A 26,308-nucleotide genomic window follows, 5' to 3' on the forward strand; every position below is an offset into this window, starting at 1 on the left:
AACTTATAGGTGAAAGACTGTTCTCACTTATGGTTCTTGAGGGCTAGAGTCCGTAATGGCAGGACAGCATAATAACATGATAGCAAGCAGGAGGCATAGTGACGGGAGTGGAGCAGGAAGCTTAGAGCCCACATCTTGAACCATAAGCACAAAGCATCAGAGAGAGGGAAATCAGAGAGATCAAAGGGCTGGAGGCTTTCTTTCTCAAAGCACACCCCTAGCTATATACTTCATCCAGAAGGCTACATCTAATAAACTGCTCCCAAATACCACCACCAACTGGGGACAAAATTCAAATGCCAGAGACTGTGGGGAACATTTTATCATTCAAACCACAACAGGAGTTTCATGAAATTTAACAGTCTCAACACAGCAAAGGAATCATCTTAGTCAGTAGATAGACTTTATGATAGGAAAACACCATTGCCAACTCTTCAGTATATAAATACTTTTTATATGAAATATATTGAGAACTGTAGAGATTAAACATCAAAAGTACTAAATCATTCAATATATATAAGTAGACTAATGAACTTGATGAATAGGTTTTAAAAGGGAGAAATAAAAATGGCCAGTTTGAAATAGTGTTTAATATTCTCAGCCACCAGGAAATATAAATTAAGACTACCTCAAGAGGGCTGGAGAGATAAACAGTGGTTAAGAATGAAGTTCACTTCCCAGCACCCACATAGGTGGCTCAGTACTGCCAAAACACTAGCTCCGTTAGACCTGACTCTCTTTTCTGGTCTCTGTAAACATCTGTACGTATGTAACACACAGTCACAGAAACACACACACACACACACACACACACACACACTCATGCATAGGTAAGCAAAAACAAATCTTAAAAGAATAACTATTTGTGATTATTTCTCATGAGTAGCTATCATTTAAAACAAACAAAACAAACGACAAGTCCTAGCAAGTATGTTGGGAACGAGGAGTCTTCATGCACTGGTGGTAGTATGTAAACTGCTGAGGTCAGTACAAAAACAAGAGTATGACTGTATAACCCAACAGAGTCACTCCTGGGGGTTTGGTTTGTTTGATAGGGTCTTAGGCAACATTATGTCCATAGAGACATTTATATACCTATGTTTATTATTGCAGTGTTCACAATATGTGGGGATAGAATCAACCTCGATGCCCAATTAACAGATGGGTAATGAAAATACACAATAAAATCTTATTCAACCATAAGGAAAATGAAGTCATGACATTTATAGGGAAATGGATAGAACTGGAGAATATTCACTAAGAGAACTAAGCTAGCCAGGTTCAAACAATTTTTTCAGGTTTTATCTCATCTGAGAAATCTAGATACTTTGTTATCTATACATGGTGTGTGTGTGTGTAAAGAGGGGGCTTTGAGAAATTGGAAAGACATGTAAAGGGGGGAATAAGATAATGGACTGATGGGACATGAAAGCAGGAGTGGAGATGTTTGAGGGCTGCGGGTGGCTGTGAAGGCCAGTGGGAGAGGAGAGTGAGTGAGACAAAGTATGCCATGTAAGTGCCATAAGAAACCTATAAGTCTGTATGGAGACTTAATAAAGGGGCAATGAAAGCTTCCATGATATCACACTTCTGTAATGCAAAACCTCCAAAAGGGCTGTGTGTATATTTCTCTAATTGCAGATGTAGAATGTGGGCTGGTGTGCTAGAAAGGGGAATGACAAAGGAGACTGCTGAACAGAAAAGGAAGAAGGGAAGTTACAACAAAGATAGGCGGGGATGGAGAGACGGATGGAGCTGTTCCAGATAGAGCTGCACATCTACTAGTAACCAAGTTCAGATTCCAGCACCCATGCAGCAAGCCATGTGGATGTTCCAGAGGTGTCTCCAGCTTCAGCACCGAGGAATAGGCCACTTCTGCTATCCTCTATGCCTACAGGCTCACACTCTCATTCCCATACACATATGTCCTCTAAATAAAATGTTTATAACAATGGGTAAAATACAATTTTTTAACATAAAGAAGTGATCCCATTTTCTGTATGGGTAGTGACATTTTTAGGTCATATGATAAGGCTGGTCCCCATCATACTTATTGATCCGTACTGAGCAATTAGCACTGTCATACACAACCAGAAGAGAAAAATCTGAAACATCACTCTCTCCATTATCTATGACACTATTAACTGCTCAGCTCTAGTGAAAGAGGTGCAAAGGATGGAAAGGATGGAATAAGCTGCTTCACAGAGGCTGCAGTTCACTGTGCACATGCTCTCCAGCTGCTTAGACTCCTTGGTTGTTAGGTGGATGTATTGCTGTTCTTTATTCATGTTCATTAAGAGATAATTTCAGAATTATTATTTCAGAAGTCTCTCTCTCTCTTTCTTTCTCTCTCTCTCTCTCCTTTTTTTTTTCTTTTTAATGTCTTCTCACAGTTACAGATTCATGGTAATGGAAAGACTTGGAATAGATTTACAGAAACTCCTGGACCAGAATGGTGTTTTTAAAAAGTTAACTGTCCTGCAACTTGGAATCAGGATGGTGAGTTTGAGATGACTTGCTTCAAATGCCTTACAGATGACTTATTTGGTTTTTGCTTCAGATAATTATGAAAAAAAATATGATTTTTGCTTTGGAATGTCAGTTGTAGAGAGTAGAAAGTATTTTAGTGAACTTGCTAACCAAGGGCTCTCCTGATGACAGGCTATGTTGTAGTTGCCTATTGCTATCAGACTCAGTTTTCCCTGACAGCTTGTTTTTATATCTCGGAAGATGTAGAGCTGTAAGAATAACCTTTCTGTTGTCTGTTATATTTGTAACCACAAATTATGGTCAAATAGACTGCTTTTCATACTAAATATGCTTTGGTTTGATTTTAAATATTTTAAGTGTAAGTTGGAGACAGTGGCAACAATTAGTTTTGGCCGTGAATAACATGAATAACAGGTGTACTTTGTTAACTAGGAAGCAGTGTAGTCATAAATGAACCACGCATACAGTCATTTGTCAATAATGCCACATATTTATCTTACTTACATGTTAGTCTTGGGTTTCCCCCACCTCCTATCATAAGTAGGGTGAAACAACTCATGCCAGGTTGTGTTGTGGAAAATAATTATTTTCTGCATTTATTTATCTGCTCACCTAGTAAATATTTATGGAATGTCCCCCTTACCCCCTACACACACACACACACACACACACACACACACACACACACTTGACATGCAAGAGTTCAGGGCTTTAATGATGCCCAAGAGTTTTTTGCTATTATAGGAGAATGATCATAGGCATAATATTTTGTTCTGAGGTCTTCAAGACTTGAATCATAATTACTGATTGAGGAATGAACTATATGACTATTTCAACATGGATGTCTTGACTATTTTCATGTACTTTGTAATGCTGTGTATTCCCAGTCTATGTTGCTGTTTTAGTTTCTGTGATAAAATATCCTGGCAAAAACCAATTAACAGAGACAGTATTTACTTTGTTTCATAATTTGAGGTTATAGTCTCTCATGATGGTGAAATCACAGACAGCAGTCTTTTTGGGCAACTGATCAATCACATGTCATCCACAGTCAAAAAATAGAGTGATGGGTACTTGTGCTCAACTCTCTTTCTTCTTTTTATATAGTACAGAATCTCATCCCAGGTAATGGTACCATTCACAATGGACAAACACTTTCTTCAACAGTGAGCAACCAGAAATTATGATATTTTAGATTAATCAATAATTATGGGAAATCATGTGTGGAAACAAATCATATTATTGTAGTATAAAATACCGATATGGTCTTACCTACTTCTTTTCACAGCTGGATGTGCTGGAATATATACATGAAAATGAATATGTTCATGGTGATATAAAAGCAGCAAATCTACTGTTGGGTTACACAAATCCAGATCGGGTAAGGAGAAAATGAACATTTGCTTTTAGTGAGGGGCTTAGGAATGCCGAAGGCCGACCCTTAACCCACAAGCGTTTACAAATGAGGGCTTAATATGATGAATGTTTCAATTTGTCTTACTTTGCTTACGTGATTTAATCCTTGCACCAGATTAATGAGTAATTAGGATGAAGAAGCTGAGAGTCAGAAGGGTTAAATCATTTGCTAATGGGCACACATTGAAGAAATGGCTGAGCAGGAAGCTGAGTTCATAAGCAAATGTAGATAAAGTACCATGGCATCTGGTCCAGGGAGAAGGGATAGGTGTGTGCAGAAAGATAGCTGCACAGGGCTCCATTTTTGCTTCCTATAGTTGGAGCAAAGAAGCATGTCCAAAAGAACTTCCCATTGTGGGAGACACCTTTTCTGCAATATCATAGCATTTCTGGAGATGTGGGGTAGGACAGTACCACTTGCTAAAAAGTATATAGAAAAACAGATAACAGAATGGTGTGGACATCTTGGATGCCACTTTTCTTAGTTTCTTAGGAACATAAAAATCTCCTATCATGATATTAAGTAATCATGTTTCTCCACTTAACTGAAATGAGTTGAATACTTAAGTCTACTTAAAAAGCCTTATCAATACATGGAAGTAACTGGAACACCCTCCTGTTGAGGTATAGATATGTCTCTGTAGAGGAGTTTTATTCAGTGCTGAAAAGATACGTGCCAAACTATGGAAAGATGTGGAAGAACTTAAAACTATAACAATATGTGAAAACGTCAAGTGGGAACTGCTGTATATGTCAGCTATCTGACATTCTATGTTAAACTATGAGCACAGGTAAACACTTGATAGTGAGCTGGGGTTGGGAGCAAGGTGTGTGAACAGCCAGGGTCATGAGGTTTCTAAGTCAGTGAAACTCTCCTGTATACTTCAGGGTACACACATCATTGTTTCTTTGTCAAGTCCTGTTCTCATTGGACACTGTAGACTTGGGGTGACGCTCATCTGTCATTGTCATTTTATTTTTGTTAACAAGTGTCTCTCTGGGGTAGGGCGGTGTGGAGGTGAAAACTGTCTCATACTCACTGCTTAGTTTTACCTAAGTTTCTCAAAATTTATTTACATTAAACATAAAATTTCTCCAAATAAAATAGGTTAAAAATATGGCAAAAGTAACTGAATAACTGAAAATTTACTTTAATTTTAAATAATAAGTATATTAACTATTGCCTAGTGTCTCAATACATTTAAATAAAAACATCATGTCGCAAAAATATTAGGAAACTATCATTAAATGCTTAATGGACACTGTGAGTAATAGATGTTTTAAATAAGAGAAAAAGTCTTGACAGAAAACACTGGTAGATTAAAATTTTAAATATATCTGTAAATTAATACTAGATATGACGAATGAGTACCTGTGAAAGATGTTTATAGTAAAATTTAAAAAATATCTATCATACAATAAGAAATTAATAGAAAAAATAGCCCACAATTTCACAGTCTGATGATAAAAATGAAAGCTGGGTGGGTGGAAGGAGACAGTGCTGTCCTTGAGACAAATGAAAAATAGGTCACTGTTGCTAAAACTGGAAGTGTGGAAGTGAAACAGGGAAGCAGCTTCCTTAAGAAGAGCAAATGGGAAAAGATCTGAAATACTGCGATATATATTCTTATGTCTGTTTTCAGTTACTTGGCAAAATACTTCAGACCCTTGTCATCATTCTATAGTTACTGGGTTGTAAGTTTCTCCTTGAACACTACTGTTGCTTTATCTGATCACCTGGGTTTGGGCATTTGGATGTATTTAGGATTTATTTTTATTATTATCTAACATGAGTGTTGGGAAAACCTCGGGAAAACCAGCTAGCACTCTTACCTGCTGACCCATCTCTCCAGCCCTGATTGGGTTTTGGCAGTTGCAGATACCATGGCCACAAGCTAAGATGCAACTGAAGCTTTTATGCAGTCTTTTTTTTTTTTTCTATCTCTGAGGGTAAATAACTGCAAGTAGACTCTCTGGGTCATATGGTGATGTATATGTGATATAGAAACTGCCAGACTGTTCTTTGGAAACTGTCATTGTGACGTTCCCATCAGCAATGCCTGATGATGACATTTCCTTCATATTTTGTTTCCTGAGTTTCTGCTGTTCTCATGGGTGCTAGGCATCTGTCATTTAAATTTTCCTTAGTTATCTGCTGCTGCTGACCAAGCTCCATGTATTGGCTTGCCAGAATGTGTTTTCTTGGTGAATATGTCCATCTTTAAGTCAACTTGTCTTCTGAATGAGCTGCAGGATCTTTTTATTTTGAGGGTAGGAAAGAGCTTTGTCAGATGTTTGCTTAGCAAGGTTTTTCAGTGATGTTGTTAATAAATAGGTGGGACATCCAATATAACACTGTCTTGATTACTGCAGCTTTATAATGTTAAAATTAGGTAGTGGGAACCTTCCAACTTTGTTTTTTGTTTTAACAAATTGTTTTGGCTAATCTATCTTCTGAGTCAGTTTGTCTGTTTTATCAGAAAACCTGTTAGGATTCTGACTGTGTTTGTGGTCCAGATATATGTGAAGCCACTACTGCTATTCTGAAACTGTGGGAATACCTTGGAAAGGATGAACATCCCCATGCTCACATTGCTTGTTTTTATTTTTATTATCTTCAAAATATTTTCTTATTTTCCTTGAGGTTTGCTTTTTGTGAATTCACACATGTGAGATTATGTTTAATTTTCAGATATCTGGGAGTTTTAAATCTTTCAATTCTCCTATTTAAATTATGTGTACACATATGTATCTATGTACCTGTGAGTGCAGTTGCCTGTAGAGGTCAGAACAGGGTGTCTGATGCCCCAGAGCTGGAATTAGAGATGTTGTGAGCTATCTGATGTCGGTGCTGGAAACTGAATTCGGGTCCTCTGCAAGCACAGTACGTGATTTTAACTGCTGAGCCTTCCTCCCACCTCTACTGTAGATTGTTTTTCTTCTTGGAAAATTTTCTAAAGGATATATAATTTTCATTTTATATGTATGACTAGTTTGCTTTTCATGTGTGTCTGCACCCCACCTGTGTGCTTAGTACTGCCTGAGGTCAGAAGAGGCTATCAGAATCCTGCCCTTGCTGAAGGTTAGCAGAATCTTAATTCTGTATTAGAGAATTACATTGTAGGATTTTGGTGGTTTAAATTTTGTTGACAGTTACTTTATTTGTAAAGATACAGGCCACTTTTGGGATGTTTCATAAACTCTTAAAAATAACACATACCCTGCTATGTGGTTTTGGATAGAATGTTTAGTAAGTGTCAATAGGTAAACCTGGCTGAGTTTTATTGCAGGTTTCAGTGTCTCTACTATGAAGAATTTAGAAACCCTTGAATTCCTTGCTCTCTTAAACCCTTATCAGGATTTTGTTTGTGTGTATTGGGTGCATGTGGATTTTTATGTCTTCTTTATGAGTTGTCTCTTTTATCTTTATTTGAAAGTCTATCTTGCCTTTTGGCTGGGGCAGACACCTGGCTGGTCTGCTCCCATGAAGACACCTTATCATGAACCTTCCTAGAGCAACTGGTAAGAACTCTCCCCCACAGCCCTATGCCCCAGAACTGCAACTTGGAGCCTGGGGCACTCTGGACCCATCACCTACACAAAGCTCACCCCTCAAGAAAACCACTCCCCTTCCACCTTTCCCTTGGTCCTTTTAGCTGGGGCAGACACCTAGCAGGTCTGCTCCCATGAAGACACCATATCCTGAACCTTCCCTAGAGCAGCAGATAAGAACCCTCTCCCAAAACCTTAAGCCCAAGAGCTGCCATCTACCCCCTCCCTCCAGAAAACCACTCCCCTTCCACCTTTCCCTTGGTTCTTTTGGCTGGGCCAGATACCTATCGGGTCTGCTCCTGTGAAGACACCATATCCTGAACCATCTTAGAGCAGTGGTAGAACCACTGCAATCAGAGCACCTGAGGAACCAGTGTACTCAGAGCAGCACAGGAACAACTGCAATCAGAGCAGCAGGATTTCAGGATCCCAGAGGAAGCCTGAGTCCCAGGAGCTCTTCTACCCAGGAGCTCAGGATCACAAAGACATCTGGACTCTGAGGAGTTCTGACACAAGCAAGGTAACTGAAAGACAGGCTCCAGTCAGAGACAGTGAGTGCAGGTAGCACTAGAGTTAACCTGATGGCAAAAGGCAAGCACAAGAATATAAACAACAGAAACCAAAGTTACTTGGCATCATCAGAACCCAGTTCTCCTAGCATATTAAGTCCTGGATACCTCATCATACCAGAAAAGCAGGATTCAGATTTAAAATCACTTCTCATGAGGATGATAGAGGACTTTAAGAAGGACATAAACAACTCTTTTAAAGAAATACAGTAGAACACAGGTAAAAGGTAGAAGCCCTTAAAGAGGAAACACAATAATCCCTTAAAGAATTTCAAGAAAACACAACCAAACAGGTGAAGGAATTAAACAAAACCATCCAGGATCTAAAAATGGAAGTAGAAACAATAAAGAAATATCGAAGGGGGACTACCCTAAAGATAGAAAACCTAGGAAAGAAATCAGGAATCATAGATGCAAGCATCACCAACAGAATACAAGAGATGGAAGAGAGAATCTCGTGTGCAGAAGATACCATGGAAAACATTGACACAGCTGTCAAAGAAAATGCAAAATGCATAAAGCTCCTAGCCCAAAACATCCAGGAAATCCAGGACACAATGAGAATGCCAAACCTAAGGATAATAGGTATAGATGAGAGTGGAGATTCCCAACTTAAAGGGCCAGTAAATATCTTCAACAAAATTATAGAGGAAAACTTTCCTAACCTAAAGAAAGAGATGCTGATGAACATACATGAAGCCTACAAAACCCCAAATAGACTAGACCAGAAAAGAAGTTTCTCCCGTCACATAATAATCAAAATATCAAATTCACAAAACAAAGAAAAAATACTAAAAGCAGTAAGGGAAAAAGGTAAAGTAACATATAAAGGCAGACCTAAAAGAATTACACCAGACTTCTAACCAGAGACTATAAAAGCCAGAAGATCCTGGAGTGATACCAACCCTAAGAAAACACAAATGCCAGCCCAGACTACTATATCCAGCAAAACTCTCAATCACTTTAGATGGAGAAACCAAGACATTTCATGACAAAACCAAATTTACACAATATCTTCCTACAAATACAGCCCTACAAAGGATAATGGCTAGAAAACTCCAACAAAAGGAGGGAAACTATAACATAGGAAAAGCAAGAAAGTAATCTTCCAACAAACCCATAAGAAGATAGCTACACAAACATAATTACACCTCTAACAACTAAAATAACAGGAAGAAACAATCACTTTTCCTTAATATCTCTTAACATCAATGGACTCAATTCCCCAATAAAAAGTCATAGACTAACAGAATGGATATGTAAATAGGACCCAGTATTTTGTTGCATACTGGAAACGTACCTCAGTGGCAAAGATAGACACTACCTTAGAGTGAAGGGCTAGAAAACAGTTTTCTAAGCCAATGGTCCCATACAACAAGCTGGAGTAGCCATTCTAATTTCGAATAAAATCAACTTTCAATGAAAAGTTATCAAAAAAGATAAGGATGCTTCTTACTTGTCAAAGGAAATATCTACCAAAATGAACTCTCAATTCTGAACATCTATGCTCCAAATGCAAGGGCACCCACATTTGTAAAGGAAACGTTACTAAAGCTCAAATCAAACATTGAACCTCACATAATAATAGTGGAGGATTTCAACACTCCACTCTCAGCAATGGACAGATCATGGAAACAGAAACTAAGCAGAGACATGGTGGAATTAATGGAAGTTATGAACCAAATAGATTTAATGGATATCTATAGAACAATTCATCCTAAAACAAAAGAATATACCTTTTTCACAGCACCTCATGGTACCTTCTCCAAAATAGACCACATAATTGGTCACAAAGCAGACCTCGTCAGATACAAAAATATTGAAATAATCCCTTGCATCCTATCATATCACCATGGACTAAGTCTGGTCTTCAATAATAGCAAAAACAATGGAAAGCCCACATACACATGGAAACTGAACAATGCTATACTCAAAGTACAATGATGACTTGGTCAAGGAAGAAATAAAGAAATTAAAGACTTTTTAGAATTTTATGAAAATGAAGGCCCATCATACCAAAACTTATGGGACACAATGAAAGCAGTGCTAAGGGGAAAACTCAGCTCTAAGTGTTTAAAAAAAGAAACTGGAGAGAGCATGCACTAGCAACTTGACAACACACATGAAAGCTCTAGAAGAAAAAGAAGCAAAAGGCAGGAAATAATCAAACTCAGGGGTAAAATCAACCAAGTAGAAACAAAAAGAACTATACAAAGCATCCACAAAACCAGGAGCTGCTTCTTTGAGAAAATCAACAAGATAGATAAACACTTAGCAAGACCAATCAGAGGGCACAGAGACAGTATCCTGTTGCTGCCTGAAATGTCCCATGTTGGGCGCCAAAAATGTTGAGAACCTCACTACCCCATGTTTGGGGCCAAAAATGTCACAGACCGCTCTATTAATGTTGAAACCCGCACTGCCAAAAGCCTTGGGGAGTAAATTGTTAGAGCCAGTACTGCCCCAAGCTGCTCCGGTCCACGGGTCAGGGTTCAGCAAGAGAGAGAGTGAGGATGGATGGGAAGAATGGAGACCAGACAGAGTGTGATTCAGTCCCATTTATTCTTCAATCTCTCTTCTTCTCTCCAAGTCCCAAGTACCAAGTCTCAGGTCCTAATTCCTAGTTCCTCTGTAATAAGTTTCAAGTCCTAATCTCTGTTCCAAGTTGCTATTCTCTTTCCCAGTTCCAAGTTACAAATTACCTTTCCAATGCCTTTCTCGAGTATAAGTGTCAAGTACTCTTCCAAAGTACAAGTGTCTAATTCTAGTTGCCTGTCTCGAGTATCAAGTGCCTACTAATTTCTTCTGTCTGCCTCTCACCTTTTATATGTCTCACTTCTAAGCCACGCCTTTAAGTCATGCCTTTAAGTCATGTCCTTAGGTCTTATCTCTAAATCACACCTTTAAGTCTTACACACCCAAGGGAAAATCCTGGGTATCTTAAACAAGATGTTAGCAGAGTGTGCTCAGCTGTTTTAGGTATTGTAAACAAGTCTCTTGTCAGGGTATATGGCTCAAGATGGCTGCAAGGATGATAGCTGCCTACTGTCAGCTCCCCACAGTATCCAAATTAATAAAATTATAACTGAAAAGGGAGACATAACAATAGAAACTGAGGAAATTCAAAAAATCATCAGATCCTACTACAAAAGCTTATATTAGAAAAAAAAAAAAACTCAAAAATCTGGATGAAATGGACAATTCTTTAGACATATACTAGGTACCAAAGTTAAATCAGGAGCAAATAAACCTTCTAAACAATCCCATAACTCCCAAAGAAATAGCAGCAGTTATTAAAAGTCTCCCCACCAAAAAAAGGCCAGGACCAAGTGGTTTTAGTACAGAATTTTGTCAGACCTTCAGGAAGACCTAATACAAATTCTCTTCAAACTATTCCACAAGATAGAAACAGAAGGAACAATACCCAATTCATTCTATGATACCACAATCAAGCTCATACCTAAACCTCACAAAGAACCAACAAAGAAAGAGAACTTCAGACCAACCTCCCTGATGAATATCGATGCAAAAAATACTCAATAAAATTCTGGCAAACCGAATCCAAGAACACATCAAAAAAATCATCCATCATGATCAAGTAGGCTTTATCCTAGGAATGCAGGGATGGTTCAATATTTGGAAATCCATCAATGTAATCCATTATATAAACAAACTCAAAGAAAAAAAACCACATGATCATCTCACTAGATGCTGAGAAAGCATTTGACAAAATTCAACATTCCTTCATGGTAAAAGTCTTGGAAAGATCAGGAATTCAAGGCCCATTCCTAAACATAATAAAAGCAATATACAACAAGCCAATAGCCAACATCAAACTAAATGGAGAGAAACTTGAAGCAATCCCACTAAAATCAGGGACTAAACAAGGCTGCCCACTCTCTCCCTACCTGTTCAATATAGTACTGGAAGTCCTAGCTAGAGCAATTAGATAACAAAAAGAAGTCAAAGGGATACAAATAGGAAAGGAAGAAGTCAAAATATCACTATTTGCAGGTGATATGATTGTATACTTAAGTGACCCCAAATCTTCCACCAGACAACTCCTAAAGCTGATAAACAACTTCAGCTGGTTATAAAATCAACTCAAATAAATCAGTAGCCTTCCTCTATTCGAACGATAAACAGGCTGAGAAAGAAATTAGGGAAATGACACTCTTCACAATAGTCACAAATATAAAATACCTTGGTGTGAATCCAGTCAAGTGAGAGATCTGTATGACAAGGACTTCAAGCCTCTGAAGAAAGAAATAGAAGATCTCAGAAGATGGAAAGATCTCCTATTCTCATGGATTGGCAGGATTAATATAGTAAAAATGGCCATCTGGACAAAAGCAATCTACAGATTCAATGCAATCTCCATTAAAATCCCAAATCAATTCTTTACAGATTTAGAAAAAGAAGTTCTCAAACTCATTTGGAATAACAAAAAACCCAGGATAGCAAAAACTATTCTCAACAATAAAAGAGCTTCTAGAGGAATAACCATCCCTGACCTCAAGCTGTACTACAGAGCAGTAGTGATAAAAACTGCATGTTATTGGTACAGAGACAGACAGGAATTCAGTGGAATAGAAATGAAGCTCTTGAAGAAGGAAGACCTAATGTGGATGCTTCGGTCCTTCTTAGAAGGAGTAACAAAATACTCAAGGGAGTAAATATGGAGGCAAAGCATGGGGCAGAAACTGAAGGAGGGGCCATCTGGAGACCATTCTACCTGGCTATCCATCCCATGTACAGTCACCAAAGGTAGACACTGATGTGGATGTCAAGAAGCGCATGCTGACAGGAGCCTGATATAGCTGTCCCCTTAGCGGTCTACCAAAGCCTGACATATTCAGAGGTGGATGCTCACAACTAACCATTGAACTCATCATGGGGTTCCCAATGGAGGAGTTATAGAGCAGACTGAAGGAGCTGAAAGGGTTTGCGGCCCCATGAGGAGAGCAACAATACCAACCAAGGTGAGCTCCCAGGTCCTAAACCACCAGCCTGGGTGCACATAGGGAGGGACCCATGACTCCATCTGTACATGAAGGGGCCTTGTTTGGCATAGGTGGGAGAGGAGATCCTTGGTCCCATGAAGGCTGAACACCAAGTTGGGGGGGGTATTCGAGAGTGGGGAAGTGGGAGTGGGGGAGGGGTAGGTGGTGATACATCCTCATAGAAGCAGGGGGAGGGGTGATTGGATAGGGCATTCCTGGGTGTGTGGTGGGAAATGGGGTAAGGGGATAACATCTGAAATATAAATAAAATATCCGATAAAAATAAAAAAGAAAGTTTCTTTGTCTTTGTTGTTATAACCATTGTAACTTCTCTTGATTTTGGTATTGTCTTTTGGCTTTTGATCTTTTTCTCCCTGTACATGTATATTAAAGTCTTGGAAATAGGCTGTCCATTATGATGCTTATTGTCACACTTTAGCCTTGGTTCAGATGGTTCCCTCTGCTTTCTAGGCAATTCCCACAGAATTTATCACTTGTGCTAGCCAGGAGTTGAACATCTACAACTATTTGAGTTGTGGATGTGATTCCATTTCCTGTCCTCCGTCAGAGTGCCTGGGCAGATTTCTGTGATTTTCTCCCTTCTGAATCTTCAGCTTTAGGTTCTGCCTGAGCTTCTGTGGCCACTCATGGTTGCCTACTCAGTGCTATAGTTCAGATAGCCCTGGGTGTTTGTAGGGCTCACCTACTTGTGGTTCTTTTGAGGAACATAGTCTTGTATCATATGTTTAACGCCCCCTCCACGCCAAACTTAACATTACATTATTATATGCAGTAGGGACATGTAGTGGTTTGAGTAAAAATGACCCCCATAGGCCCATAGGGAGTGGTACTATTAGGAGGTGCAGCCTCGATGGATTAGGTATAGCCTTATTAGAAGAAATATGTCACAGGAGTTGGACTTTGAGGTTTCAGACTCTCAAGATAGGCCAGTGTTTCACATTCTCTTCCTGCTGCCTACCAATCCAGATATAGAACTCTCAACTCTTTCTCCAGCACCATGTCTGCCTGCATGTTGCCGTGCTTACTGCCATGAGCTGTGAGCCAGCCCCAGTTAAATCCTTTCCTTTATAAGAGTTGCTGTGGTCATGATGTCTCTTCATAGCAATAGAAACCCGAGCTAAGACAGGGTGTGAATTGAGCCATTCTTCCTCTCCTCCCTTCTAAAACCGAAAGGGCTTACTTAAATGTTTATATTTTGTTGAATTTCTGTTCTTACCATTTACTCATTTTTAAGAAATCCTCATTTATTTTGCTTTTCCCCTCCACTGGGAAACATTTTTGATATGAACTGTTAAAGTTCCTTGCTGCTCCATAATTTACATGTCTTATTTTCTTATTATTTACCTTTTTGGGTTTTTAAGATACAATCTCAAGTAGTTCTGACTGGCCTTAAATTTGCTCATGTAGTCAAAGCTGGCCTTGAACTCCTTGTCCATCTACCTCCAGATCCAGAATGCTGGACCACGGGGATGAACCATCATTGCTTGTCTTTTCAGTCTGTCTTCTGTGTTTAAAGTGTGCTTTGGGCCTTTTATATTTGTATAGAAGATCATTAATATGTAGACAAGTGGATCAGCTTTTTATTCATTAAGATTTTGTGCTATGATTAGTGAACTTGTTTACAAGAACTTTATTGCATAGTTTGATTTTTAGTTAGGATTTGTTCTTCTACATGAAAAGAGATAGAACCTAACTTCACCTTTTTTTTTTTTTAGATTTTAGCTTTTCCCATTTCTGTAATACAAGTAACAAACAAACAAAAACACTTTGCTGGCCCAGTTACAGTATTTTATCTTAATATTTAGTTTTGTCTATTGAACCCTGTGTTGTGTGCCTGAGCCTGTGTTCAGTGCCATGAACAATATTGGTGCATTGATTCCTTGGGCTTTACAGTGGGTTTCAGGGTTAGGTTCCGGTGACAGACAGTCCCTTGCAGCCTTCTTCTTGCCTCTTGCTTTATGGATTTCCTTTTTATTATGTTTTCTTCCTCAAGGTCACTCTAGTCATACTTCCTGCGTTCATTTATCTAGATTAGATGAAATTGTTTAATATTCTGATTGGAATTTTGATAAAATTTAAAATTTATTTGGAGGAGACCAGATATTAATAAAGAAAATTTTATATTTTGTCAGATTTACATTTGTGTCTCAGAAGTTTTTAATGCTTTATAATTTTTATTGTCACTATCAATGTGCTTTTATACTACTGTTAGGTTTTCTAATTTACTGGTGTGTGAAAGTTTTGATTCATATATAACAGTTTGAAGTTCTTTAATTTATTAATTCTTTAGTTGCTTGAAGTAGATTTAGTAATGATTCTCTTTCTTTTTTTCGTTAAAGATTTATTGGTTTTTATTTTTCGTGTGTGGGTGAATTACCTGCTTATATGGTCATTATTATACATAGTATCTGCGGAGTGTAGGAGAGACTGCTCAGTCATCTGGAACTGAAGTTGTGAGCAACTGATGGTTGTGAGCATCCATGTGCGTGCGCAAACCCAGGTCCTCTGCCAGAGAAACATGTTCTTTCACCAGCTAAGCCACCTCTGCAGTTTCTCTAGTCTTAAGAAACTGTCTTATCATTGTCAGATAGAATAATTTTCTAGTTCTTACATCCCTGATGGGTTTGACTGGCTGCACTGCTTAGTACATCCCCCCTAAGAGGCAAGCAGCAGTGGCTCCACAGCCACCTGTTTCCCTGGGATGCCAGTGGGAATTCCTGAGCTGCCATCTTGCCACATGGGATGCTGCCTTTAGGATTAAGGCTCTGTGTTTAGATGTGTGAATGTGTACAGGTGTCTCATGTATATGTTTATAAAGTTAGAGCAACAGTCAACTTTTATGGGATGTTCTTGTGTTTTTTTTTCTTTATTTTCCCCCTTTTGTTGAAAACAGATCCATAGGCTGATCAGATCGCCATTCATTGAGTCTTTGCCTGTATCACCCCCCCCCACCCCTGTCTTTCAGGTGACCTCCCCGGACCCCTGTTTAATGTCCTGCTGGACAGGACATGTTCCCTGTAGTCCCTCACTCTCTATAGCTACCCTCTGGGGCTCTGTGGACTGTAGCTTTGTTATCATTGACATATAGCTAATACCCCCATATAAGTGTCTTTATATCATATTTGCTTTTCTGCTTGGGAACATTTTTTTCCTAGTTCCATTCATTTGCCTGAGGATTTCATGAGTTTTTTTGTTTGTTTTTTTTTTTTTTTCCTAATGATGAGTAATACTCTATTGTGTAAATGATCCACATTTTCTTTACCCATTCTTCTGTTGAGGGACATCTAGGTTGTTCCTAATTTCTGGGCATTATGAATAAAGCAGCAATGAACAGAGTTGAGCAAGTTTCTTTGTGAGAATGAAGTATTCTTTATCTATATTTCAAGAGTGGAGTGGTGGTTTGTATGAGAACAGCCCCCATAGGCTCACAGAGGGGACTGCTGCTCCTCAGGAAGTGGCACTATCTGATGAAAAGATTAGGAGGTGTGGCCTTGTTGGAGGAAGTGTGTCACTGTTGGAGGTGGGCTCTGAGGTTTTTTAAAAGCCTGTATGTATGCCAGGCCCACTGTCTCTCTCTTCCTGCTGCCTATGAATCCAGAGGCAGAATATCAGCCACTTACCTACTACCATGTCTGCTTGTACACTGCCATATTTCTTACCGTGAAGATAATGGACTAAACCTCTGAATCTATAAGTCAGCCCAAATTCAAAGTTTCTTTTATAAGAGTTGCCATGGTCATAGTATTTCTTCATAGCCACAAAACCTTAACTATGCCGTGTAGTTTAGCTGGATCTTAAAGTACATCAATTCTCATACTCCTAAGGACCAGTCTTGCCTTTTCCATAGTGGATGTCTAAGTTTGCATCCCCACCAACATTGAAGTAGTGTTCTCTTATTCCATGTCCTTTCCAGCATGAGCTGTCACCTGTTTTGTTGATCTTTGCCGTTCTGACATGTGTAGCGTGGACTCTCAGAGTTGTGTGGTTTTACATTTTCTAGTTGGCTAAGGATGTTGAGCATTTCTTTGTAAGTGTTTCTCAGCCATTTGCGTTTCCTGTTTTGAGAAATCTGCTTAGATCTTTACCCCATTTTATAATTGTGTTATTGACTTTATTGATATCTAGTTTCTTGAGTTTCTTATGTATTTGGAATATTAGTTCTCTCAGATGGGTATTGGTGCAAATGACACTGTCCTTTGTTATGCAGTGTTTCTCAGTTTCACGAGGTCCCGTTTGTTAATTGTTGATCTTACAGCATGCACTAATGGTTTTCTGTTCAGGAAATTGTTTCCTGTCCCTATACGTTCAAAGCTATCTTTCACTTTTTTCTTCTATCAGACTAAATGTATCTAGTTTCTTTCTTTTCTTTTTATTATTTCTTTTCCATTTGTTTTTTCATTAATTTATTTATTCAATTTATATCCCAATAACAGCCATCCCCTCTCTTCTCAACATCCCCCACCCCCTCCACACACAGTCCCTCTGTCATCTCCACTTTGGTTCTAACCCATGCTGGCAACTCAAGTCACTGCAGAACTAGGCACATCCTCTCCCACTGAGGCCAGACAAGACAGCCCAGTTAGGGAAACAGGATCCACAGGCAGGCAGCAGCTTTTTGGATAGCCCCCAACTCAGGTTATTCAGGACTCACATGAAGACCAAGCTGCATATCTACTACATATGTTCAGGGGGCCTAGGTCCAGTTGTGTATGTTCTTTGGTTGGTAGTTCAGTCTCTTAGAAGGGTTCAGGTTAGTTGATTGTGTTGGTCTTCCTATGAAATCTATATGCTTTCTGAGTTCCTCAATCCTTCCCCCAACTCTTCCACAAGACTCTTGGAGCTTCATCTAATGTTTGGTTGTGGGTCTCTGTATCTGTTTCCATCAGCTGCTGGCTAGAGCCTCTCAGAGGACCATTATGCTCGCCTCCTGTCTGCAAGTATAGCAGAGTATCATTAGTAGGTTTTTACCTCTGGGATGGGTCTCAATTTGGGCCAGTCATTGGTTGGCCATTCCCTCAGTTTCTGTTCCATCTTTGTCCCTGTACTTCTTGCAGGCAGGACAAATTTTGGGTTAAAAGTTTTGTGGGTGGGAAGGTATCCTTATCGCTCTACTGGGAGTCCTACCTGGCTACAGAAGGTGGCTCCTTAGGATCCATGTACTGCACTGCTAGGAGTTAGAATCACTTACATAAACTCCCTGGAGCCTCCACCATCACAAATGATGGGGGTCCTAGAGATGTACCCTTCTCCCCAACCAGCAGCCAGTTCCCATTTTCTCTCTTGCTCTCTCTTCCAGTCTCTCCCCATGCCTGAACACACCCCATGCCCCCCTCCACCATTTGTTCTCTTTCCTATCTTTTCTCCCACCCAGTTGCCTGCCTGGCTACCTCCACCTCCAATAACAATTTTATTTCCCCTTTTGATTGAGATTCAAGCATCCTACCTTAGTGTCCCTTCTTATTTTGTAGCTTCTTTGGGTCTGTGGATTATAGTGTGGGTCCCTGGTACTTTTAAGTGAGCACATACCATGCGTGTCCTTTTGGGTCTGGGATACACCTACCACTCAGGATGATATTTTCTACTTCCATCCATTTGCCTTCTAATTTCATGATGTGCTTATTTTAAACAGCTGACCAGTATTCATGTGTAAATAAACGACATTTTCTGTATCCAGTCTTCAGTTGAGGAGCATCTAGTTTTATTTCCATTTTCTAGGTATTATAAATAAAACTGCTGTGAGCACAGTGGAACAAGTATCCTTGTAGTATGGTGGAACATCTTTTGGGTATATACCCAGGAGTGGTATAGCTGGGTCTTGAGGTGGAACTATTCCCAATTTTCTGAGAAACCAATAGATTGATTTCCAGAGTGGTTGCACCAGTTTGCAATCCTACCAGCAACATCTTCACCAGCATGTGCCTCTCTCTCTCTCTCTCTCTCTCTCTCTCTCTCTCTTTCTTTCTTCCCTTCTTCCCTTTCTTTCTTCCGTTCAATCATTCTTTCTTTTGTTCTTCCATATGAAGTTGGGAATTGTTCTTTCAAGGTATGTAAAGTATCGTGTTGAAATTTTGATTGAAATTGCATTGAATTTGTCTGTAGATTGCTTTAGGTAAAATGGCCATTTTTTACTATGTGAATCCTACAGATCCATGAGTATGGGAGATCTTTCTATCTTCTGATATCTTCTTCAGTTTCTTTTTTCAGAGACTTGAGTTCTTGTCATATAGGAATTTTATTTGCTTGGTTAGAGTTATACTAACATATTTTATATTTTTTGTGGCTATTGTGAAGGGTGTTGTTTCCCTGATTTCTTGTTTGGCCCATTTATCATTTGTATAAATGAGGGTTACTGAGTTTTTGTTTTTTTTTTTTTTTTAATTTTGTATCCAGCCATTTTGCTGAAGGAGTTTTTCAGCCACAGGAGTTCTCTGGTAGAATTTTTGGGGTCACTTATATATACTATCATATCATTTGTAAATAGCAATACTTTAACTTTTCTAATTTGTATCCCCTGGATCTTCTTTAGTTGTTTTATTACTATAGCTAGAAATTCAAGTATTACACTGAATAGATATGGAAAGAGTTGACGACCTTGTCTTGTTTCTGATTTTAGTGGAGTTGCTTTAAGTTTCACTTCATTTGGCTTGCTGTATATTGCCTTTATTGTGTTTAGATATGTATCTTTTTATTCTGGATCTCTCCAAGACTTTTAACACAAAGAGGTGTTGAATTTTGTCTAAAGCTTTTGCATCTAATGAGGTAATTTTTTTTCAGGTTGTTTATATGGTGGATTACATTGATGGATTTTAATATATTGAATCATTCCTGAATCTCTAGGATGCAGCCCACTTGATCATAATGGATGTTGTTTTTGATATGCTCTTGGATTCAGTTTGCGAGTATTTTATTGACTACTTCTGCATCAATATTCATAAGGGAAATTGGTCTGAAATTTGCTTTCTTGTTTGAGTCTTTGAGTGGTTTAGTTATTAGGGTGACTGTGTACTCATAGACTGAGTTTGGCAATGTTCCTTCTGTTCCTATTTTCTGGAATAGTTTGAGGAATATTGGTATTAGCTCTTTTTTGAACATTCTGTAAAATTCTGTGCTAAAACAATCTGGCTTTATTTATTTATTTATTTGAGTTGGGAGAATTTTAATGACTGCTTCTATTTTTTTTATTATTTTTATGTTGTTCATTTTTTTATTTTGTAATAATTTGTATTGTCCAAACAATAGACATTTAAAATCTAAGTACAGTGGTGCTACTACTTAAATGTAGGTGTTGTTACTTTCAAAAGAAAAATACGCTGTCATGTTATTTCTCTTTAACATAATAGGATGCTTACTTTGCTTTTATTTTTTAGGTTATCATAATTTATTTATTTTTTATTTGGTATTTTATTTATTTACATTTCAGATGCCATCTTCCTTTCCCATCCCCCCCTTAATTCCCTATTCCATCCCTCCTCCTTCTTTTTTGCCTTATACTGTTTAAATTCCATGCAAGTATTAAGGTCAGTTTAGGTTGAGGAACTAGCAGTACAATAGATGCAAATAATCAAGGAACAAGCAAGACAATTATGTGACATAAGCTGTAGTCATGTTTTGTTTTGTTTTCGTCTCCAAACTTGAGTGCTCTTATGTTTGGTACACAGATGATAATTATTGCAGTGTCATCTTTGGTGGATTTTTCTTTTGATGAGTATGTAGTGAAGTGGAAACTCCTGGTTTTTTTTTTGTTGTTGTTGTTGTTTTTTTTTTTTTTTTTTGGAAAGTCAGATGTATTGGATGGTGTTTTGCTGGGGCAGGCATACAAAGGAGTGTGTTTTCCTGAAGTGGACACAGGTGAAAGGGTATTTTGCTAAAGCAAACACATGAAAGGACTTGCGATGAATGAATTTAAATATGACCCCATAGACAGTGGGAGCTCGAGCATTGGTTTGCTTTGCTCTGCCTCACTGTTTTTTGCTAACAACACACATGTATTGGTTTGTCTTACATTGTGTTGCTGAGCATTATTTGTGGTAACACCATAGAAAGAAACACTAAAAAACTTCTGGTGTTGTTCTGATGGTTTCTTGCTGCTTCTGCAGACTGGGACCAATTGGCAGAATGATGTCAGCTGATACAGACTCACATGGAGTTTTCCTAAGATGGACTCACTTAGGGGATTTTCCTAAGATAGACTCATGTGGAGGTTTGCTAAGACAGATTCATCTGGTGAGGCAAGAACTGTGGGAGGACATGTGATATTTGGAGGGAGTATAAATAAGTCTCAACAGACAGTGATGGGGCTTGCATAGCTAGCTTTGTAATGGTTCTTGGTTTCATACTTTCAACTTAGCTGATCTTTATTGAGAGAGTCACAGCAGAGAACTTCTTGTGGCATCCCTTCTGGTCTTGGCTGACTCGTGCTGATTCAATGGAGGTTTGGCTGTTTCTGCTGGGTCTGCCACCACTGGTGGTTTATGTTTGCTATAACAACACTACTGAACTAGACTGGTGGTATATTCGTGATATGATTGTGAGTGGATCGAGCTGCCACTACTGATTTTCTGACAACACAGATTGCATTTGCTTCAAAGAGCAACTTCTAAACAGGTCCACTCCCCCATATCCTAATAACCTTTCTTTTCCATTACCTCTGTGGGTGGTAGGATAGAAGGGAGGTTAAAGCATTTAAGAATCTTTATTAAAAGTAGATTTTGAAAAAAATCAAAGCTACAATGTAGTGTCCTTCATCTCTTCTGACTAATGGTTTGAAGTCCATTTTGTCAGATGTTGAAATGGATACACCAGCTCACTTCTTACGCCATTTGCTTGGAATATGCTTTTCTACCCTTTTATCCTGAAAAGACATCTATTTGTCCTGATATTAAGGTTTTGTTTTTTTTTTTTTTTCTTGAATGCAGCAGAAGGATGTACCCTGGTTTCACATTCTGTCTTAGTCTGCAGTTTCTGTTTTCTTTTAAAGGAAATTTAGACCTCTGATGGTGAGAGCTAACCAATGACCAATGATTGTTATTCCTGTTATGTTGTCATTATTGTAGTTGGTGGTATTATGTGTGCTTCCCTGCTTTTGACTTTTGCTGGTCTTGAGTATTTCTTGTGTTTTCTGAAATGTACTTAACCTCTTGATTAGAGGTTTCCTTCTAGTACTTTATGGAGGGCTGGATTTGCAGGTAGAGATTGCTTAACTTTAGTTATAGAATGTCTCCTTTTTCCATCTATGGTGATTGAAATTTTGCTGGGTATAGTAGTCTCAGCTTGGATCAGAGGTCCCTTAGAGTTTGTAGAATGTCTGTCCAGGCCCTTCTGGACAGGCTTTTAGAGTCTTTATTGAGAAGTCAGGTGTAATTCTAATAGGTCTGACTTTATATGTTACTTGTTCTTATTCCCTTGCAGCTCCTAATAGTTTTTCTTTGTTCTGTTCATTTTGATTACTATGTGCTGAGGGGAATTTCTTTTCTTGTTCAGTCTATATGTTTACTGTTCTATATGCTTGCAATCTGAAAATGGTTGTTTAAGCTCTTTATCTCTAGTTGTGTCATTTTCTGTGTTTGTATTAATTTTTGGTCTTATAAAGTAGTTTTCTAGTGTTCATTAATATAGTTTTCCAAATTTATATAGTGCTCTGTGTTGTGCTGTCTTATAGCTTTTAAATTTCTTTTACTTCAGTGAATGTTTCCTTTCAGTTATTATGCGCTCTCACCCTGCCTTTACCCCTTCACTTTTGTTTTGGAAAGGATGGCTGAAAATCTGTCAGTGGCAGTGTGGGAGTTGCTTGTGACTCTCAGTTGTTTCTCTGTACTGCATATCCAGTGTGTGTGTGTGGTTCCCTTTGATTGTTCTCCTGTTAGTCTTTTGTGTTTTAGCAGTATCATTTTCTTTTAGGAAGTATGTCATTTGTGTGTTCTTTCACTTATCTCCATGTTTGCTCTTTGTATGACGTATCTTAGACCATTCTAGATATTCGCCTGTGTGCCAACATTTCCTAGACATCTTTCGAGTACTTGCCCTTTCTCTCCCAGTACATTGTTCAAGAGCTTGTGGGTAACAGTATTCCCTTACATGTTTAAAACTTTGAAAACTCAGATCAGTACTTAAGATCAGTTTAGATGAACTTACAATACTTAGTTTTTTGAATATGTGTGTTATAATTTCTTGACAGTACTGTAATGGTCTTATCCTCTGCATGTCAAAGGTAATCTTGGACCTTTTATTCAAGTTACCTTCATTTAAACATGAGAGTTTTATTTAATTATTTCTATTAAACAAAAAGACTAAGAAATCCTTTGCTGATGATATTGTATTCAGTACATGAAATATGATTTTTCTTTTTGTGTTGGTTTAATTAAGTAGTATCTAAATTATAAATTATTTTAAAATAAATTATATTGAGAAACATATACTTACAGAAGAGACATTTTTAGAAATGTTGTTAAAGACGTTTTAGCCAATGTTTTGAACATTTATTATGCCATTGGCATTATATAATGTTCGTAGTAAAATGGGATTGCACAGCTGTATTGCTGAATACCAACATCTTGGACTTCCTAAACTGCTTTAAATGTGTTTATAAAACCTTCCTGATTGTGGAATATGGGAAGCCATTGCCTGGTTGGTCTTCGGGCCCTAGTCATATGCATGTTGATCTACTGCTTAGAAAAGAGTATGCCAGCTTTATTGTAACTACTTATATTGGCCTTATCTGGAATGATGCTGCTCCATGGTGGTTTTGAGTAATATCTGTCCTGCTGTATCCTCCAGTATCACATGTGGGAGTTAACAACTTGACTGTCACTGGTGCAGCTGTTTCATTTCTATCTTGAAAGACACCCCTTTTGCTGATCAGGGTGTATTCTTTCTTTCACAAGCCTGGTGTGTCCTTGTTTATGTGGCGGCTTCCCTGCTGATTTTGATGAATCCTGATCATGATTGATTTCCATTAGCGCCTATTGTGTTTTAACACCAAGAGCACTCAGTTCTTGCGTGCTGTGTTGATATCCTTCCTGAACTGGAAGGTTTATGGGTTGGCGTTCTGTCCTTTCTTTTCATTTCTCATAGCAGTTGTGTTTGTATTTCTTTCTTGTAACTTCAAGAAAAACTTTGTTGATGAGCCAAGGTGTGAAGCCAGTTTTGATACAGTATTTGTAGCCTCATTGAGTACGAGGAGTATGTAAAAGGAATATGAAACTCCTTGCCTATTGGGCTATATTTGTTTCTGTCCAAAGCTATCTACTGAGTCTGAGAGGATGAGCCTCCCAGGGATGTAACATGTCAGCATATGAGTGTTAAGACATGACAGACAGCAAATGTTATTTTTTCGAACATTAGTCATATCACGTTCCTGCTATATATCTAGATTTTCTCAAAGTTACTTTGAAATTTTTTCATTAGATTTGTCAAATGAAATTAAAATAGCCCAAAATTTAATTTACACTTAACTTTTATAATATGTTAGTTAGTACTACTGGTTATTTGAACACAGTTATTTGCTGAAGGATTTTAAATTGTTTAAGTAATCAAATGCACTGGCAGCTTACTAGTCTTTCTATTCTTCAAGATTATTTTCACCATTGCATATTAAGAGCAAAATTAAGAGTGTACATTTAAGACAGAGATGGCAATGCTCTGAATATGGACTATTAACATCTATTATTTTTGGAGAACAGCAATGGATAGGAAATATTGACAATAATAATATAAAAATGTAAATTTAGCAATCTGTGTCGATAATTAAAATTAAGATTTTATGAAGTATAGTGTTCAGTATAACACAGAGAAACTGTTAAATACAGGATTTCATGACTAGGGAGGTACATATTTTTAAACTTTATTTGTCAAATTTTAAAGCATACTGCCAAATAGAGATCTTATACAAGTTAATTTTACAGGTAATACATGTAACATTTTAAAATTTTATTTTTGGCAGAAGTATATTAAAAGTAAATTATAGGTACTCAGGAATTTTATCCAAATATTTATGTATATGTATATATTCAAAAAGCAAAAAGTATTCACCACAGTATCATGTTGCATTGCTACTCCTAACAAAATGTCAGACATACTTTCTGTTTTGTTTTTTGTTGTTGTTGTTGTTGTTGTTGTTTTGCTGTTGTTGTTTTTCTGAAGTTCTGGAATATGGAAATGGATTATTTTGTAGAAAGAATGGTCAGTTTGTTTGCAAAGAGAAATAGTAGGAATTGTTTTGGATTAAAGGTATCCCCTCAAGCAGATGGTGTTCCATCCCTAATACATTTGATTGAGACCTCATTTAAAAATAGGGATCAAAATAATATAAAGCCATTTATAGGGATAAATTGAATAGGGAGGACCCTATTCAGTATGACTTTGGGAGACTCGTGAGACAAAAATGCATAGAGAGAAGCTCAGGTGAGCACACAGGGATGCCTGTGTACAAGAATGGAGTGCTTTAGCCACCAGCACAGAGTAGAGGGGTGTGGCATGCTTATCTTCCACAGCTTTGGGAATACTATCTAGAAAGTAAGGTTTTTATGATTTTCATAAAGTCAACACAAATTACCTGATTTATTTTGTTCTGTAAATATTTGTATTTATGAAGCATGGCATATATTCTGATTAGATATTATTTCAAGTAGTTACTCTGTAATCTGTGCTGGTGTAAGATTTCTATGTTTAAATCATTTTACCCTTAGATTATCACTTGAAGGAGATATCTGAAGGAGTTTTAGTTTGCATGATAAAACTGAAATTCAAAAGAAGTAGAGTAACTTGGCTAGACCATAGGTAGCCATGGTGGTAGAAATGGCCTCAGACTGATGGGTCTGATTCCAGAGCTTGTGTTCTTGACTGTACATCTTGACTTCTATGAACTGAAAGCTGCACTTTTTTTTGAGGTAGTGTAGCTCATTTGTACTCAGTGCTTGAAGATTTTACCCTTAGAGTGAAAGAGAGACTTTTTTTTTTTTTTTTTTTTTTCCTGTTTGGCTGTCACTCCTACCCTAGTATCAGAACCCAGAGCTGAGTGAATAGAGTTGTCCATTATTAATTGGTTAATTTACTTTTGGAATAGAAGTGATTGTTTTTCAAGTCTCTTCTTCCTCAATCCCCCTCCCTAGTAATTGACACCCATCACTTATTCAGCCATTCAAAGTTTCTCCAGACTCCTCCCCATGTGTTATGATAACTGCACTTCTCTAGGTTCCATCTTTATAGCCTCCCAATGTTGCTGTGCCCAATAAATGCCACTGAAATGATCCTGGTGGTGGC

General features: G+C 38.0%; 1 protein-coding gene across 2 annotated transcripts in view; it reads left to right on the forward strand.

Annotated features, from left to right (window-relative positions):
• Nucleotides 1–26,308, forward strand: part of Vrk2 (VRK serine/threonine kinase 2) — a 109,692-nt gene that overhangs the window by 49,441 nt on the left and 33,943 nt on the right. For both annotated transcript variants that reach the window (XM_034508796.2, XM_076937987.1), the window contains 2 exons: nucleotides 2,394–2,499; nucleotides 3,779–3,871. In XM_034508796.2, coding sequence (XP_034364687.1) covers nucleotides 2,394–2,499; nucleotides 3,779–3,871 — 199 coding nt within the window. The remainder of the gene's footprint in view (nucleotides 1–2,393; nucleotides 2,500–3,778; nucleotides 3,872–26,308) is intronic.

The sequence above is a fragment of the Arvicanthis niloticus genome, chromosome 7, assembly GCF_011762505.2.
Source record: "Arvicanthis niloticus isolate mArvNil1 chromosome 7, mArvNil1.pat.X, whole genome shotgun sequence".
NCBI classification, from domain to species: Eukaryota; Metazoa; Chordata; class Mammalia; order Rodentia; family Muridae; genus Arvicanthis; species Arvicanthis niloticus.